Source organism: Dendropsophus ebraccatus, chromosome 2 (assembly GCF_027789765.1).
Source record: "Dendropsophus ebraccatus isolate aDenEbr1 chromosome 2, aDenEbr1.pat, whole genome shotgun sequence".
NCBI lineage: Eukaryota > Metazoa > Chordata > Amphibia > Anura > Hylidae > Dendropsophus > Dendropsophus ebraccatus.
The window spans coordinates 197,023,044-197,042,835 of record NC_091455.1 but is presented as its reverse complement, the minus strand read 5'-3'; the positions used below and the strand labels follow the sequence as shown (position 1 = coordinate 197,042,835).

The 19,792-nt window shown below is 44.9% G+C and overlaps 1 protein-coding gene across 2 annotated transcripts in view; it reads right to left on the bottom strand.

Moving 5' to 3' along the window:
- The window catches only part of CACNB2 (calcium voltage-gated channel auxiliary subunit beta 2), a 195,717-nt gene that overhangs the window by 157,478 nt on the left and 18,447 nt on the right, over nt 1-19,792 (bottom strand). For both annotated transcript variants that reach the window (XM_069959030.1, XM_069959031.1), the window contains exon 2: nt 17,691-17,783. In XM_069959030.1, the coding sequence (XP_069815131.1) occupies nt 17,691-17,783 (93 nt within the window). The remainder of the gene's footprint in view (nt 1-17,690; nt 17,784-19,792) is intronic.

The window sequence follows — 19,792 nt, the reverse complement described above, 5'->3', positions numbered from 1 at the left end:
ACTAAGGACAGGGCATGCTGGGATTTATAGGGGAGTGATTGGTGACACTAACCAATTAGGAGCGCACTGCCCCTTTAAATCTGAGACAGCCGGCGCGCGCGCGCCCTAGGAGGCGGGGACGCGCGCGCCGGCCGGCACAGACCGCACGGAGGAGAGGTGAGGCGCCCCAGGGGCCGAAGCAGCAGCAGCGCCGGGTCCCTACACAAGGACCCCGGCGGCTGCACGGGACAGGAGGCGGTCGCGGCGGCAACCCGGAACGCGGGAAGCCGCCGCGGCCGTGACAGTACCCCCCCCCTTTGGCCTCCCCCTCTTTCTTGCCTGCAAATGGCACAGGAAGCCACAAAGTCTTTGACATCTTGGGATAGGCTGGACCACCAGTAGTGGCGAGAGATCCGTTGGCCGGTCTTACGGACTCCAGGGTGCCCGGCCTCCAACGAGGAATGTCCCCACTTCAAAATACCTCTTCGAAGCGCAGGGTGAACATGAGTCTTTCCGGGGGGTACTCTCTGAAGAGTGGAGGTGACGACTGGTACTAGGCGATCAGGCGGTATAACGTGGCAAGGGACTGTGGGTCTGTGGACGAGGACCTTCTGTAAGTTCTTCCGGTGGTGAGAGGACACGACCTTAGTCTTGGGTACGGGGAGAGGGTACACCTCGTCAGAGAAGGCATCCGCCGAGTCTTGGTCTTCTGCCGGTAGGCCGGATAGAGGCTTGGCCGGGACAGGAAATGACATAATACACTTGGTCTGAGGTGACTTGAGACACTGGTGGGAACAGTCCTGACCCCAACTGAGAATCTCCCCGGTTCTCCAGTCCAGCTGAGGGGCATGTTCTTGTAGCCACGGGAGTCCCAGGAGGACCGCGGGGGAAGAATGGGGCAGGACGTAGAAGGATATCTCTTCTTGATGTAAAGGACCCACCTGGAGGACTAAAGATGCGGTCTGGTAGTACACACGGTCGGTAAGAATTTCGCCCGTGACCGAGGAGATAGTCAGGGGCCTGGCTAGTCGGGTCACTGGTAGCCGCCATCTTTGGACCAATGTTGCCGCAATAAAACTGCCTGCTGAGCCAGAATCGAGGAAGGCAGTAGTCTGATGATTTTGTCCTGAGGGAGTCCGGATGGAAACTGGCATAGACAGACTTGGAATGGTGGCATTCGCACCTAGGGACACCTGTCCCACCGGACCTAGGTGCGAGCATCCTCCGGATGTTTGGGGACGTAGGGGACATCCCAGCCGGAAGTGATCGGAACCACCGCAATAGAGACAGAGATTCTGCTCCAGGCGCCGGATTCTTTCATCAGGCGTCAGGTGAGCCCGTTCCACCTGCATAGGAATCTCAGGAGAGGGTTGGGACATCGAAAGGTCAGGATTCTGGAAAACCGGCGCCAGCTGGGGATGGCGACGGGAATGGGTTAGTAAATGTTCATGCCGAACCTCCTCCTCCCTCTCCGAAAAACGAGTATCAACTCGGGTGGCCAGTAGAATGAGTTCGTTCAGGGAGGTAGGCAGGTCTCGGGCAGCGAGCACGTCTCTCACTCGACTAGACAGGCCCTTCTTGAAGGTGGCCAATAGGGCGGCCTCGTTCCAGTCCAATTCAGCTGCCAGGGTGCGGAACTGGATGGCGTAGTCACCAACAGAGGAGCTGCCTTGAGAGAGGTTGAGGAGAGCAGTCTCGGCTGAAGAAGCACGGGCAGGTTCCTCAAAGACGGAGCGAAACTCGAATAGGAAGGCCCGGAGATTGGCAGCAACAGGATCATCACGGTCCCACAGTGGCGTGGCCCAGGCCAGGGCTCTACCTTCTAATAGGCTGATGATGAAAGCCACTTTAGAGCGCTCGGTGGAAAACTGACTACTCAAAAGTTCAATGTGCATGGTGCACTGAGTCAGGAATCCTCTGCACAACTTAGAGTCCCCAGAGTACTTGCTTGGGAGGGCCAGTCGGAGTGAAGAAGCAGCGTCAGGAGATGGTGTGCGCTGGGCAGTAGTCTGCTGCTGTAAGGCGGCAGTGAGTTGCTGGATCTGCTGTGACTGTTTCTGGATTTGTTGAGCCTGTTGCGCGACCACTCTGGCGACGTCACGGAGATCTGGCACCTCGCCGGGATCCATGGTTGGAGCCTACTGTAACGCCCGGAGTAGTGGATCCACTGGACCGGCACCAGCGATGGCACAAACCTCACCAGGGAGCGGAGTCTAAGGGGCCGCTGGTTTTCACCAGAGCCCGCCGCAAGGCGGGATGGACTTGCTGCGGCAGGCGACCCCCAGGTCGCTACCCCTGGCTTGGTTGCTGGTGTCGGCAGGCGAGGCGTGGCAGGAGCAGTAGGCAGGAGATGGCACTGGCAATGGTCTGCAGGTGAGAGCGCACGTGACAGGCTGAACGCAGGAACAGATGGAGTGACAGGGAAACAGGAACCAGGAACAGGGACTAGGGACCGGGTAACGGACAGGACTCAGGAACAGGGACTTGGGACCAGGTAACGGACAGGACACAGGAACAACAGGGAGCTGGGCCAAACGCTATGGGAAGCATGTAGAGGCTCCAACACTAAGGACAGGGCATGCTGGGATTTATAGGGGAGTGATTGGTGACACTAACCAATTAGGAGCGCACTGCCCCTTTAAATCTGAGACAGCCGGCGCGCGCGCGCCCTAGGAGGCGGGGACGCGCGCGCCGGCCGGCACAGACCGCACGGAGGAGAGGTGAGGCGCCCCAGGGGCCGAAGCAGCAGCAGCGCCGGGTCCCTACACAAGGACCCCGGCGGCTGCACGGGACAGGAGGCGGTCGCGGCGGCAACCCGGAACGCGGGAAGCCGCCGCGGCCGTGACAGTCTCATAGACACAGTTTTTTTTTTTTTTTTTTTTTTTGGTGACAGGTACTCTTTAAACTCTGAAGCGGTCCCGTCCATATTTCACGATTCATACTTCACTGGGTCACATAAAAAAAGAAACATTTCACCATAAGATAAGGACAAACTTCTGGGAAGAGCGATGGGCTCGCTACATCATGTACTTAAATGGCATAAGAACGAAGACGAGAAAAACAAAATCTCCCCGGCGGTTTTCTATAATCTGTGTCCTAATGAAGGCAGGCTGGTAATAATGAGAAAATCACAGGAAGGAACGAAGTCATTCCACGATGAACGGGAAATAATTGCTTTTATTCTGATTAACAGCCTTTTATTCACGCTGGGTCCGGCTTATCGCAGCTGAGCAAACTTCGCCTGAACAATCTGTTTGCAGGTCTCAGAACGAACAATGACTTTGTAGAGGAAAGGAATGCTGGAGCAGAGCGATGTATTGTTCCACTTGCTCAGCAATGTAATAAGAATTGGACGTTACATACATATATACCGATGCTGAGTCAGATATGCAGACTGTCTCACAAGGGCCATTTTCACTGCTTACTCATCATCTGTCAGACTGGATGTGGCACCATCCAGGGCCATCCGGGAATTCGGAACACATTTCTCCCAGTCAGTTGTGGGTACACCTTAAGGCTATGTTCACATTGCGTATGAGTCCGGCTGCATTTCATACGCCGCCGTACATGTGCGGCTGAAACTACGGGCGTGGGAAAAGTAGACATGCGACTGGATGCATACGAACCGCGAACATACGCCTGTAGTAGAGTTATGCTTCCCTAGCTTGTTTCGAAGTGATCTGAGGCAGGTCATTTACTTGGAAATCTTCGCCCAGCCCCGTAAACCACACAGAACCTTTTGGATCGAAAAATCAAGTTCAATTTGGCTGAAATAAGTACTTCGTACGGGACCGCATGGAAATCCACGGCCGTGAGTTTCAACATTTCCGTCCTCAAACAATGGTCTTGTTCATTTTACACGGCGCCGTATACAATCCGGCCGTAAGCTCATACGTAGAGCACAGCTGTCTGGAACTTCCAGGACTGGCAAGCTCTCTTAAAACTTGCCACCTGTGTTGGAAGAGAGGAGACCATTCAATAGAAGAGCAACAGGGGAGAGAGTTGTAAGGTTAGTTTATTTTTTTAATATCGTTTGCACATAAGGGCCATCCATAAAGGGGACAAAACAGAGAAGGGCCAGCTGTTAGGGGGCAACACAGATGGGGGCCATCCATAAAGGGGACAAAACAGAGGAGGGCCAGCTGTAAGGGGAACAACACAGAGGGGGCCATCTATAAGGAGCACCACACAAAAGGGGGCCATCTATAAGGAGCGCCACACAGAGGGGGGGGCATCTATTAGGAGCACCACTCAGAGGGAGGCCATCTACAAGGAGCACCACACAGAGGAAGGGGCCATCTATAATGGGGAATACAAAAAGGGGGGGGGCATCTATAAGGAGCACCACACAGAGGGGGGCCATCTATAAGGAGCTCCACACAAAGGGGGGCCAGCTATAAAGAGCGCCACACAAAGGGGGGCCATCTATAAGGAGCACCACACAAAGGGGGGCCATCTATAAGGAGCACCACACAGAGGGGGGCCAGCTATAAGGAGCGCCACACAGAGGGAGGCCATCTACAAGGAGCACCACACAGAGGAAGAGGCCATCTACAAGGAGCACCACACAGAGGGAGGCCATCTACAAGGAGCGCCACACAGAGGAAGAGGCCATCTATAAGGGGGAATACACAGAGGGGACTTTCTATAAGGGGGACAATACAAAGGGGTGCCATCTATAAGGGGCACCACACAGAGGGGTGCCATCTATAAGGGGCACCACACAGAGGGGTGCCATCTATAAGGGGGACTACACAGGGGGCCATCCATAAGGGGGACTACACAGGGGGCCATCTATAAGGGGGACTACAGAGAAGGGGACTATCTATAAAGGGGCTACACAAAGGGGGCCATCTATAAATGGCCCTGCTGTTTTACTGTCGCCACATGATTTGCTCCACAAAGGGGCCCGCTGAGACTCTGTCACTCAAGGGCTCACAAAAACTTGGAGCTGACTCTGGAAGAGCTAAGAAGAGCTAGTCACTTTCCCTTCCATGTAAAATGATCCTACTACAAGATTAGCTTTATTATTAACTACTGCTACCAGTGATGCCCCCTCACTTCCAAAGGGGTATCCAAGATTTTAAAAAAAACAGCGCCACAGTTTTTTTTTTTCACCAACACTATTCCTGCTGTGTCATCTGTTTCTTCCCAGCTCTGCTGCATCCATACATAACTCTATCTGGGTCATGTGACCTCTGATAAGCCACGTTCTGACTTTCAGATTGAAAGTACATCCTCTCGCCATTAAAGCTGCTTTAAATTACACGATGAATTATCACAGCATCATACGGGCAACTAAAGCCAGTACCATCTCTGCCTGCTGAGAGGACGGTGTAATAATCCTCATCTCCATCTCTAAATTAGCAAGGAAACTAAAAGTATACTGTTAAGAAGATTCAACTGTCATAAATCCATTACAACTGAGTAGGGGCCAGTTCACACTGAGCAAAATCGGCTTGCACGCTTCCACTCTGTCAATTATTTTAGTGAAGAACGGCAGAAGCAAAAGAGACACTGTTTGAAACCGAGGCAGGAGGGATTCCTCGGCGGAGAGCTCCGCCATGGAATTCCGCCAATTTTGCTCAGTGTGAACTGGCCCTAACTGTAACTGTGATGTCACTTTCTATCTCCCCTGTGGAGAGATTGTATGGTACAGTCCATCCAGCATCATCATCATACAGAGTTTTGCTGGCTTAGATAGTGACCCCCATTGAGAGCACAGAAACACATGTATTTTCAAGAGGGTCACCATGTGATCACATGATCCAAATTACAGAATTCCAGGAATTCATTAGGGAACACTGAATTACATATACTGAGTAACTAGCTGCATAATGAATAAAAAAATAAATAGTTGGAGTGCTCCTTTAAAGGCGCTACTATATATCTAATGTACATTAGTTATGGGGCAGAATATATATATATATATATATATTTTTTTTTTTTTTTTTTTTCTTCTATAATATTGGACAATTCTGTGATATCCAAACAACCAAGGGGTTAAGTCCCCACAATGTATACAACCTTGCATACCCTCCAAACTTCTACAGATGGACAGAAGGAGGTTGCTTGAGCGCTATCTCAGTGTTTCTATAACAAACCTCTGTTATGCCAGCGCTCCAATATGTTATTTTAAGGTTTATTTGAATTGTGCTTAGCCACCAGCATAATATTTATACAAGGACAGCTTTTTTTCTCCGCGAGACTCAATGATCCCCCAATTACTCTGCACTTCTCTCAATGGAAGTACGAAGAAGCCATCGAGTCTGGATCGAAACGGGTAACAATAACTTTCCGCTTGCATCTCTTATTTAGCGGTTGCAGCTTTTTCGAATTCTATTCAACCGCAAAGTAAACAATTTAGATTCTAAATAAACTTGTGGGTCTCCGAGCCGCGGCTTTGAGCATCCAACATTTATTGGTGTCTCATACAATGTCATTTACTTTGTAGCTGAAAAGAAACAATTGCTTAGAGCCTTGACCTGTCTCCAAGCAGTTAGCACATCCGCTCCAGCATGAAGCTTTAACGTGTTTACATTAACATGTATTCCCGGCACTGGAATTCTGTCCAGAGTGCTGGGCTTCTGTGCTAAGTGTGAGCTGTCTCTTGTTATTTACACTGGCACATGACCCACTTACCTCTTTGTATCGCCTGAAAGCATTTGGGTATGTGGATGCATATAAATAATAAGAGTAGGGTGCAGCCTAGTCTCATAGTGCTATTACTATATATATGAGATGAACTTAAACGCCCACTGTGCCATATGGGTACCTCTTCGTGAACAAGGTGGCACAGTGCTTTTTCCTATTCAGATGACTGATCATAATGAGGTAAATTTATCTTCAATAGCATAACAAAAAGGACATAGAGACGTAAGAGAATTTGGCGCGAGAACTATCAACACTGTCATTGAGGCAGACTTAAAGTGAACAGGGCTTGCATGTGTTACAAGTTAAAGGAGTCTTACCAAGCATCATCAGGGTAGTACAGGCGGTACTGCTATCACAAGCCGAGGCATATAAAATGCTCAGATTGATTTAGATCACATAGACAAAAGAGAATTTGGCGCAAGAACTATCAACATTGCCATCGAGACTTAGAACAAGCAGGGCTTGCATGCATTAAAAGTTATAGGAGCCTTACCAACCACCATCAGAGTAGTACAGGCGGTACTATTGTCACAAGCCAAGGTGTATAAAATGCTCAGATTGATTTAGATCACATAGACGAAAGAGAATTTGGAACAAGAACTATCAACATTGCCATCGAGACTTCGAACAAGCAGGGCCTACATGCATTAAAAGTTATAGAAGCCTTACCAACCACCATGACAGTAGTACAGGCGGTACTACTGTCACAAGCCAAGGTGTATAAAATGCTCAGATTGATTTAGATCACATAGAAGAAGGAGAATTTGGCGTAAGAACTATCAACATTGTCATCAAGACAGAGCTTACATGTATTACACCATCAAAGTAGTGCAAGCGCCACTACTGTCAAAAGCCAAGGCGTATAAAATGCTCAGATTCATTTGTCACCAACCCTCTGCTGACCATTCACTGCATGGGAGATGTGGTGTGCAAACTTGGTTCCCATTATGGTGCCCAAAAAGCAAATGCTCTGGATAGTGTTCCATAAAAGACAATACACAGGCTTCAGAGACTGCATAAATATAATAAAAATGATTGTATTTAAGAATGAATAAACCAGTGTAATGCCCCGCCTCTGTGGAAATGTTTGTGGCAAGGAAACATAGTCACAGCCCATCTGAACAGTCAAGGTTCTTGTTTGCATGGAGTTGCACTGGTCACCAATGCTGCGATGTACCAATATGATTTGCGAAGGGGGTTTCTGCTTCTGGCTATTTGGCCATGCACCCCCCCTCGGCCCTGTCTCAATCACATGCACTGCCTCCACAACCATTATGCCCTTGAGAGTATCCAGCACCCTACATGCACCTCTAATGTCATGTTCACCATTGAAGAAGTTCAGGTGTCACCAAGTTTTGTCTGGAGATACTCTACGAAAAAAAGATTAAGGGAACCCTGTAATGCCCCTCTCCTACTTTCTTCTAGGCTCTGTCAATGTCAACCAAACATCGTCTTGATATAATAGATGCGTGGGATTTATATAGTAACACAGCAGCCAGCGAACATGATGTCCTATGTTCTGCACATTCCTGACGACTTCAATGAATCACTAATATTCAAAAGTGCAGAAGCTCTAATTATATCTTTCTATCTAGAATCTCATTTCATTAGATATGTAAAAAAATGTTTGACACCTTACTTACATTTTTATCTTTTCTTTATAGAGATAAGTATAAACTTATTTTATTAGATGTTTTTTTGCTGACAAGTGTGCCAGAGAATGACCTTGTGAGCACCTGGCACTTACATAATAATGGACCCCAAAGAACTGTCGGAAGACAATCAGGTTGTTTGGAGATTGTTTGCTACGAAGGTCCTTCTTATGGGGTAAATTATAGATAACCAAGGTCTACATGTCTTCTCATGGGAAAGGGTTGGTGATCAGCTAAGAGACAAGTAATTGCTTGATGGTCTGCTGAATGACTCTTGTGCAGGCATTAAAATTATTGGTAGTCACCTGGACATCTTCCCATATAGCTATCATGAAGCTCTGTAAATAATTGCCAATTTTGCTAATAGAGCCGGTCTATTCCCAAGCACTGGTCCCAGTGTGACAATCTCCCCTTCCCTCTGTAACGCGGCTTCATTGATTGTAATGGAGCCACATTAATGGGGGAAGGGGTTTAGTCCGGCACCGAGGCCAGTCTGCTAATGTAAAAAAAAACACAAAGCAATGCAACTGGTGGTACATTCTCTTTAAAGTTGTCCAAATCTCCCCACCTGAGAATAGTCAGGGGTGTTGGATTTATATCACTTAACCCTATTGTTCTAGGAAAGATAAGTAACTGCCAGAGGAAACATGAATGTCTGTGTAGTGACCCGGAACCAATGTGCCACTACCGTATCTTATTTTCTTTCAGTCGGCATGGAAGGTATTGTCTAAAAGGTTTCCTGTACTCTCTGACACTTTTACATCTGTATTTTTCACGTACTCTTTTCAGATCTGCTGTATTTATTTTTGGCCACAAGATGCCGCCACTGAGCATTATTGCTTTTCTATGCCAGCACATTGAAGTAAGCAGGGCCTAAAGGGGAACTATCAGCGGGTTAGAGGAATCTAACCTGGTGATGGCCACCTAATGCGCCCAGGGCGCCGAGAAAGGAGGTATGTCTCCAACCTTCCTCCTCTGCGCCATTCCTGTACAGTTAGTAGTTGAATTCACAGCCTGGAGCAGTTTTAGGGGCACTGCCCCGCCCCTATCGCCGTAATGGAGGCGGGGCAGTGCTCCTAACGGTGCTTCGGCACATGGATTCAACTACTAACTACGCAGGAAGGGAGCTGAGGAGGAAGGTTGGAGACATACCTTCCTCCTTGCCACCTAAACACTTGGCTTTTGACTCCCGCTGCCAGGAGAAGTTGGATGACCTATCTAAGCTTAACCTAATCTTAAATAATGTACCAATGGCCGTTAATGCAATGACGGACGTCAAAGTAACAACTGTTATTTTGAGTATCAAATAACAGCCATTGAAAACCATTGTTGATGATAAGGAGGAGTCTGCTGTAAAGCAATCTGTACAGCATTACAGCGACAGCTGACACCAGTAGATGCATTGCATCAGTATAAGACAATAGCAGCTAAGAAGGACGCACTTCACAATATTTATAATGATATTTTTTTCACTGATGAAATACACTCCGCAATGTAAACAGGTCACATCACACTATCAGGCGAGTCATCCACCATTGCTCACTGTCTGTAACTAGTTTCGCAATAACCTGGAAGAGCTTTCCAGTCCTCCTAAAAAGGCAGAAACATTTTGCTTAGAACATATTACGCACTTTGATTTTGCTATAATTGAACGTCCATTTAACTTGTCAAGGTAGAACATATCTGAACCGCTCCATAAAGATAGTTATCATTTTAATGGTTTGTTATTGTAGTCTATACTTTCATGAAACAGATAAGAACAGGATGACTCAGAAGAGGAAGACCTTCAGACTCGCCGTGTAGTGGACAGTGATTTATAAAACATGAGTACACCATGGAGGAACTCCTTGTAACTCTGAGCTGCTCCTCAGATTCTCACAGAAATCTTTATTACAATATCAATGGCTCCATAAGGTTGAGTTGACATCTGCATCAGAGAATTACAATTTATGTCCAATTAACATCCAGACACCAGCCGGAGTCCTAATAGACCCCATTAAAGTCAGCTTGATCTGTCATGCTCAACTGGTGTCCATTGTGTCGTGGATCGGTCAATACTGAACAGAATCTGTCTTTATGATCCTAGCATAAGGGTCCTATTTATTACACGGGCCAATGGGGGCCTGATAATAACTGTAAACGAGCGCCAATCTGCTAGATCGGTGTTCTTTTACTGGGTCTATTACACGGCCCGATAATCGTTTAACAAGGGCTGCATGGACATCTTTACCAATGTCCTTGCAGCACTTGCTTAAACTCTATACATTACCTATCCATGTTGCAGGGCTCCTTCTGCAGTCCACTTCTCACCGGGTCCCGTGCTGCAGCTCCAGAGTGGCCTGTCTGAGCTGACAGGCCGCTCAGCCAATTACTGGCCGCGGCAGTCCAGGCCAGTGATTAGCTGAGCGGCCTGTCAGCTCAGACAGGCCACTCTGAAGCTGCAGTGCGCAGGACCCGGTAAGAAGCGGACTGCAGGAGGAGCCCTGCAGCATGAATAGGTAATGTATCGGCCGTGCATTGCTATTACGATGCGTGGTCGACGCCCGACAATTATAGGTCCAAACCTATATCAATGATCATCGGCTGATTGTTGTGTTTATAACACGGAGCAATAATCGGCCGGATAGGGCTGATTCGGCCGATTATCGTTCAGTGTAATAGGACCCTAATACCGGCAAAGAGCCATAGACCCACATGTAAAAAGTCAAAATAAAAAATACAGGATATGCTTCATGGAGCCACAAGACTAATGTCTACAATACACGTAATATTTTATGGAGCCACATGTGAAAGACATAAGTTGGCAATGATGAATGTTTCGGTAGCAATGGCTAAGGGATGTATTAGACGGCCTGATCTTTATAGTAAATGAGCGCCGTATAGGACTTGTTTACTGAGCCTATTACACTGCTCGATTATCGTGCAGTAAGGGCTACTGTATGTCCATGCAGCCCTTGCTTTACAAGTGTAAAATTAAAATTCCTACATTACCTCTCCATGCTCCCCGGTGTTCTCTTCGCTTCTCCATGCACCCCGCAGCTGCACCTTAAGCTTCTTCATTGGTCTTTGGAGTGACAGGCTGATCAACCAATCACTGATCCCGTCCCAGCCAGTGATTGTCTGAGCAGCCTATCACTTCAGAGACTGGCTCTGAAGTTGCACCGGCGGCTCCGGGGAGCATGGAGAAGCGAAGAGAACACTGAGAAGTGTGGAGAGGTAATGTAAGAACGTTATTATTTTCTTTACACATTCATCATCCGTTGGCCACACATCACTATTACACGTAGCAATTCGCAGTCAGCGACTTATGATATCTTTATTACACTGAGCCATGATCTGCTGCAGTATCGGACTGGGGTTAGGCTAGGTTCACACTGCGTTTTTGCAATCAGTTTTTTGCAAAAAATGGATGAAAAACGGATGAAAAAAAGGATGCATTTGTGTCCATCCATTTTGATCCGTTTTTCCATTGACTTCCATTGTAAAAAAAAATTGGATCAAAACGGATCCGAGTTTTTTTAACACAAAAGTGGTGCCAGCTACGTTTTTGTGTCTTTAAAAAAAAAACGGATCCGTTTTGATCCATTTTTTTTACAATGAAAGTCAATGGAAAAATGGATCAAAATGGATGCACACAAATGCATAAAACGGATTAAAAAAAAACGGATTGCAAAAACGCAGGGTGAACCCAGCCTTACTTGGGCCCACAAGAGGAAATCATCTTGGGGGCCCACTAATAAAGAACCTGTGAGAAGCGACATGTCAGACAGTGTTAGTACCGGTTCTAAAGCTAGGGGCCCTGGGGGGTCCTCTGGGGAGCCAGTCCGACACTGATCTGCTGAATCGGCCCAATTTGGCAGATTTTATTCTGGGTAATAGGGCGCTAACTGGGGTGTGTCTGGTCTTGAATTGTTCTAAGAAAAATATATGTTAACCAATGTTTACTGAATGATATATGTGGAATGATCAATATGATTATCTGCAAGGTAAATCACCTCTATCATTCTTAATATTGCGGGCCATTTGCCAATCTGTCAAAAAAATTTGCAGACACATAATGCCACAAGTTTCAGGTTTGCCAAACAATAACAGGAGTTGAGGGATTGGCATGTGCACCGCCGCTCCATTTACTGTCTATGCAGCTGCTGAAGAGAGCTGAGTACAGTGTACGACCCAATGGAGAGGAAGTGAGGAGGGATGCCATCTGAAAATTGCTTGGGGAGTGTTCAACCACTGTGGATTGAAGATAAGTTAATTTAAATTTGAATATCCCTATAAAGTGGACCCAAAGGGAACAGGTCTTAAAGCCCTTTTACATGGGCCTAATATTATAGGCAAAGAGAGTTCCTAGAAATGCTCATTTGCCCAATAACTGGCCCATATAAAAGTAGTCCGAAAACGCCCGCTTGCCAGCTGATTTAATCTTTTGTCCAGCGGTAAAACCTATTGTTATCGGCTGCACATCTCTTTGGCCGATAGCAATGAATGTAATGGGTTGCACCAATATTACAGCGATGGTTCATGCATCACGCCTGTGCGATTCATTGTATGGGTATGTTCACACTGAGTAAATTAGGCGGAATCCCGACTGTCTCAGTGTGTCATTGCCCGTCTATGGGAGAGTGCACGCTCCTTCGCTGCTGCCACTCTCCGCTCCGAAAGTTCTGCTGTGGAATTCCGCCTAATTTACCCGTGCTGCGAGATAGAGTGCCTAGGCTTCTAGCAACTGTGCTCTATCCGGATCAGTTCCTTCAATTTTTATGGATACTGTCCTGCACTGTGTTCCTTCTGGTTCTCGGTATGGGTTGAGATGATCCCTGACTTGTCCTCTCTAGTCGCGACTTAACACTGCATAGTGTTTAGTAGTGTTGCTTGAGGAAAACTGTGTCTAGGTCTAGCAGGTGCATGTGCTCTGCTCAATGTCTGGACCACAACTCCCTTGACTAGGGGACCTGGCAGGAGCCAGGGTCCAACTTGACTGCTGTAGGGAGCGTCCTAGCTTGCATCCTTCCTCTACAGAATCCTCAGTAGAAAGACCCCACACTTCCTCTACCCATGTGACTTCCTTCCTACAGCATGTGTAAACTGTCCTGTGAGTGGGCAAGGAGTGAGTGTGAAAGGTGTAAAGAGAAAGGTGGTAGGAGAAAAGAAGAAAGAACTCTCATTGGTGTACAGATCCATGTGATACATGAGAAAAACAATAACCCTTTAGCTTCTACAGCCATGCAATATCTAGACATACATACTTGCAATAACGACATCTAGTGGTAACATTTTGGTACTGCTACATTACCACTTACACATATGAGTACAGACTTTTGCGAAAGGTGTAATAGCAACACCCGTGGTGGGACATTTTCTTGGCTGGCTGGGATCTGTAGTTCAGCTATACCTATCTTCACTGTGCTGTGTCCTGTGCACCCCCAGAGGCATCCATGCATGCTGCCCCTGCTGTTTCCTGTCTATTTCCATGTTGTTTCCATCATTTTCTAAGGGTTTCCAGGTTTTCAGGCAACCTTCCCTGTGCAGAGCTTTGGTCCCCTGAAAAAATGTTCGAGTTTCCCATTAATTTCAATGGGGTTCAGTATTTGAAACGAGCACCCGAGCATTGGGAAATATTTGTCTCGAGTATCGAGCACCCGAGCATTTTAGTACTCACTCATGTCTAAAAAGGACCCTTGGTATATGTCAACATACCTATTTGACAGGACACATAGGGTATTATGTGACAGTATGTAGTGTGAATGGCCTCTTAGTCTTGCTAACATCTAGTGCCCCAGTAGTGAAACAATCTAAACACTGGTGTCCAACTTTAGCTTCCATGGTCCAAAAACTTACATCATAACAAATCAGTTATTAGAAAATAATAATAAAAAAATAATAATAATAATAATAATAATAATAATAATAAAATATATATATATATATATATATATATATATATATATATATATATATCTTTAAAGATTCTTTAAAAAGATCTTTGTTTATCAAATCTCCTCACTCCTTTTCTGTCCTCATGTTAGAGGTATTCTAAGAACCTCTGTGTGCTATGGATGACTTCACTGTAAAAACTGTGGTTGCTAGGCAGGTAAATCCTTATTAGCTAAAAATTTGAATGGTCTTTATCCTTACACAGGAGGAAAAGAACCAGAGCAGCCCCTGAACCACAACATATCAGGACTACAGGGGGGGTCTGAGGATCAGACGTTTTCCCAAATAACAAGAACCTCATGTTCCGGTAAATAGAACATTACTCACCGATGTATCATAATAACATTGTGTAATCACTACTACTGCGTCACTTTTAACATTACTGAGGCTTCATGTATATACAGACCCAATATTTGTCAATTTTCATTATTATTAGTGACAAACTGAATTGCCACATAACAAAAATTATATGATCTGGACATAGACCCGCCTCCTGTTTTTTGCATCTGTGCTGGTTTCTCGATATACAAATAGTACTGCTCAGTGCACTGCAGACGGGCCCAACGCCCACAGTACACCAATATTCCCTCCCTTCGATGACATGACTAGACCTCTGAAGAAGGCAAGTCAGCAAGGGAAAGGGATGTAGGTGCACTGGGGGTGCTGGACCCGCCTCTAGTGTATAGCCAGGCCCTGGCTTGGCTACAGCAGGGATGGTTGCTCTGCATGTCCTTCTCCCACGTGAATCTGGGTAAGAACTGACACTACACCTCCTCCCACTTCCTACAGGGGCTAAGTAACCTACCCTGTGAGTGGTGGAAAGGAGTGTGTGCATAAGAAAGAAAGAAAGAGATAGGCCAGAAGTAGAGAGCATCTCCCATAGGTTAGCAAGAGCACATGGTACACACAAAACAGTAACCCATTCCTAACTTCAGTTGTGCAGTACATAAAAACATACATGCCTCTTTTGAGAGGTGCCAAGGAGAGACACGAAACACCCATGGTGGGAAACCACACCCATACACTTGGCCAACACCTGACCCGTCTCGGTAGTGTGACCTATGACAGGACAAGACAATGCCCCTTTTCAATTACTGTACAACAGGAGTGTGTACAATTGGTACCAGGTGGTGGGAGCCATTTACCACTGCCAAACAGTCAATCATCAGAAGTCTATCAGTTACTACATACTATGACACTTCTGAGTTGCAAGACTCTTTAATGTTTTTAAAGACTGACTACTCTACTTAAAGTGCAAAATGAAGACTTGAGATTCCCTAGGCACATTGTAATCTCAAAGCAATTATTATCATCACAGCCAGATGCCCATTAGATGGAATCCAGGATTGTTAATGGGATGTAATTGCCAGTAAAGTTCCACCTCTGGGATGTTATGCGGCCAGCACTGAACATGACTCTTCCCTGTTTGGAGTAAAATTCAGGAAATTGAAGACATTAGATTTTCTCTCCTCGTGGCGGTTATTGCAGTGTCTGTTAGCGTCCTGCACAGGAGACCGTCTGTCCTCTGTTCCTGATTGCCCATTTAGGTCAGGGCTGCAGGGCGACCCTGGTGTCCCTACAGCAAACCTTTCCTGCTCTGGAAAGTTCCTAACATGGACAGAGGTGGCAGCAGAGAGCACTGTGTCAGATTAGAAAGAATACACCACTTCCTGCAGGGCATACTGCAGCTGATAACTACTGAAAGACTTAAGATATTTAAAGGAGTTTTCTGGGCAAAATATACTGATGGCATAGCTCATGATTGGTGGGGTGCCAGGTGTCTGGACTGGTATGGCCGAAATTATGGGATAAAAAGTTAGAGGAGAAGTTTAGCTCTCCCAGTAGTGGATCTGCATCTATAGGTCATTTACAACATATCAAGTGGCTATATAATAAATGACATGATCGGACACCCCTTTAATAGGCTGTATTAAGCTTTATTAATGCAAAACTATATCTCCCCCAGTTAACAGACTGCAGACCGAAGACGAACATTTAATAACATCCCAGTATTTTTTGCTGTTTTTAAAGCTAAAAGAAGCGCTCTGATTATCAATCTACGTCAGCTGTAATCTTGCCTGGAGCTATTTTACAGGCCCACAATAACCACAGGGTACATGGGAAATAGAGGGATTTTTAATTGAGAAAAAAAGAATTAAATAACATTGTCCCAAAATAGAATTCCTGCCTGATGTTTCCCCGGTTCTCTATTTAGTATCATTATGACAGACTGCAAGGGAAACACAGAATCCGTTCTCCATGTACTATCATAGTAATAGACAGGCCACACATCCTAAAGACTAGAAACTAAAGAAAGAGAAAGAGGTAGGTGGGTAGGTAGATAGATAGATAGATAGATAGATAGATAGATAGATAGATGATAGATAAGAGATAGATAGATAGATTAATAGATAGATAGGAGATGGATAGATAGATAGATAGATAGATAGATAGATAGATAGATAGGAGATGGATGGATAGATAGATAGATAGATAGATAGATAGATAGATAGATAGAAGATAGACAGACAGACAGACAGACAGACAGATAGATAGATAGATAGATAGATAGATAGGAGATAGATAGATAGATAGATGATAGATAATATATATATATATATATATATATAAAGATAGATAGGAGATACATATAATATACATATAATATATAGATATAGATAGATAGATAGATAGATAGATAGATAGATAGATAGAGATAGATAATAGATAGATAGATAGATAGATAGATAGATAGATGATAGATAATATATATATATATATATATATATACTGTATATATATATATATATATATAAAGATAGATAGGAGATACATATATAATATATATAGATAGATAGAAAGATAGATGGATAGAAGATAGATAGATAAATAGAAAGAAAAAGAGATAGATACAGTAGATAGATAGATAGATAGATAGATAGATAGATAGATAGATAGGAGATAGATAGAGGACATAGCAAACCTATGCATTAAGGGTCTTTTACATAGACTGATTTTCGTGAAAAAAAACAACAACATTAAATCTTTTAAATTTAAGCAATAATCTTCGGGGGTAAACGCGGCAACGATCAAACAACGAACTAACATTTGTTCATATGTTGTCAATCGCATCTTCTGAGATGACCTTAAAATCACTGTTAATCGTTCTCAAGTCTTTCAGTGTAAACAGCCATGTTCATAGTATATAGATACAAACACAATTACCATCATATTTACAGTTATACACTTTTTGTGGCGATTTATCTTCTCATGTAAACGTTTATGGCGTAAAAGAAAAAGCGATTTATCTGTATGGGTAAAAGAACCCTTACAAATACAACCCACTGATTATGTAATGCTTCATTTCTCCTATGGTGGCGCTGCAAGGAAATTTAACATATATGTTGCTGTTTTCCCCACACAAACTACAAGAAATCATAGAGCGTCCCCAAGCATCAGCCCTCCTAGTACCTGCCGCACAAAGCTGTTTGAGGTAGTATCAGAAGACGTGCTCCCATCCGATCCTTTGAATCGATTTTTCCGCCTCGCCCCCTTTCCATAGTTCTGCAAAAACACAAAAGGTTGTTAATTCTATGGAATATATATATAGTCATTTACATACTTTTTCATACAATTTCCACTTCATATTTTTCCACTGTGAAGGAGAGCAGGGGCCGATAACCACCTCGTTGGATAATACAAGTGTCACCCTCAAGGGAGCTATCAGTCCTGCTCTGCTCCATGTCATGCTGATCTTTTTGCTACTGAGCTCCCATATTAGCTCCGCCTACAGGGGCAGGGTTAAAATCAATGTGGAATTTCCATAAGAGGGACACCTACCCCACCCACCTGATGACTCCACCTATCATCATATTCAGAGGAAGGAACAGGAAACAGATATTGAACGTGACATCACAGGAAGTAAAGAAATCACAGGCGCTAGAAATATATAATGAAAGTGTATATACAACACCCAAAGAAGTTTACTGAAGAGTCCTGGACAACCCTTTAAGGCATAGAGGGGGAAAGTGTACAAGTACCTCTTTGCAGTCCTGGGACCTGCATGGGCCTCAGGCCAGGTCTAGAGAATTGCAGCTTTTATTTCATGTAGCATCCTATAGCAGACACTGCAGCTCAAGTTTCGTTAGCATAGGGTGTGGTCCTGGGAACAGAGACTATTACCACCATCTGTACCACCCCTTATGGGTGTGTTAAAGGAGAAATCAGGTGAAATTTTTTATTAAAGTTTTGTATTGCCCCCCAAAAGTTATACAAATCACCAATATCCACGGGAAATGCTTATGAAGTGCTTTTTACCCTGAACTTACTACTGCATCAAGGCTTCACTTCCTGGATAACATGGTGATGTCACTTCCTGGATAACATGGTGATGTCACTTCCTGGATAACATGGTGATGTCACTTCCTGGATAACATGGTGATGTCACTTCCTGGATAAAAATGGTGATGACACGACCCAACTCCCAGAGCTGTGCAGACTATGGCTGCTGGAGGGGATGATTGCAGGGGTATGCTCTGGGAGTCGGGGCGTGACATCACCATGTTATCCAGGAAGTGACATCACCATGTTATCCAGGAAGTGACATCACCATGTTATCCAGGAAGTGACATTACCATGTGATCCAGTAAGTGACATCACCGTGTTATCCAGGAAGTAAAGCCTTGATGCAGTAATAAGTGCAGGCAAAAAAAAGCACTTTATAAGCACTTCCCGTAATAAGTGTATATTGGTGAGTTGTATAACTTTTGGGCGGCAATACAATACTTTAATAGTTTTTTACTGGACTTCTCCTTTAAATCTAGGGACAGAGATAACTGCTTACGCTACTGTGACACTGCAATTGGTTACCACCAGCACTACAACCTCCAGCTGTCCACTGGCCCCACAGTCACCGCACACATTTAGGATTGGTTACCACAGTTAACTGGGGGAAAAAAGCCACCATAATTTGCGGAGTCCCATAGGTTGGACCTTATATTATGTATGTTTCATCATAGCTATAGAGGAAAGTAGCAGCAGTCAAAACTGGGCACCAGTGCCTTAGGGGTCTAAAGGCCCCTCTGCTACATGAGGAAACACCATGGTAGGTGTGTAAAGAGATTGCAGTAATTATAAGCGAGCGCTCACAATTCCAGGGTGGGATGTGACAAGAACTTGAGTGACCTACAATAAACATGGGCAATCCTCTCCCTGCGGCTGATCAGTCTGTACTGTAACTTTCAGCTACAATCATTTTCCTATTCATGAACATTCCATAGAGGATTCTAATAATTACTGATCACTTTGGACAATTACTAAAATAATTGCAAAACATCTGTAATTATATATGATACAGACATGAGGAATTCGCCGGAGGGTCCTAAGGGGACAGGTTCACTACCCATATGTTATTGGCCGATGTTTTTCTGGTCCATATTCTTGGTCTTTTTTACTATCATAATTTTATATTATTTATTTCTGCAACACTTATTCTGTTTTCTAAAACATTTTACCAGAATCTTCCTTTTCTTATTATTATTAGTAGTAGTAGTAGGACCAACATCTTACATACA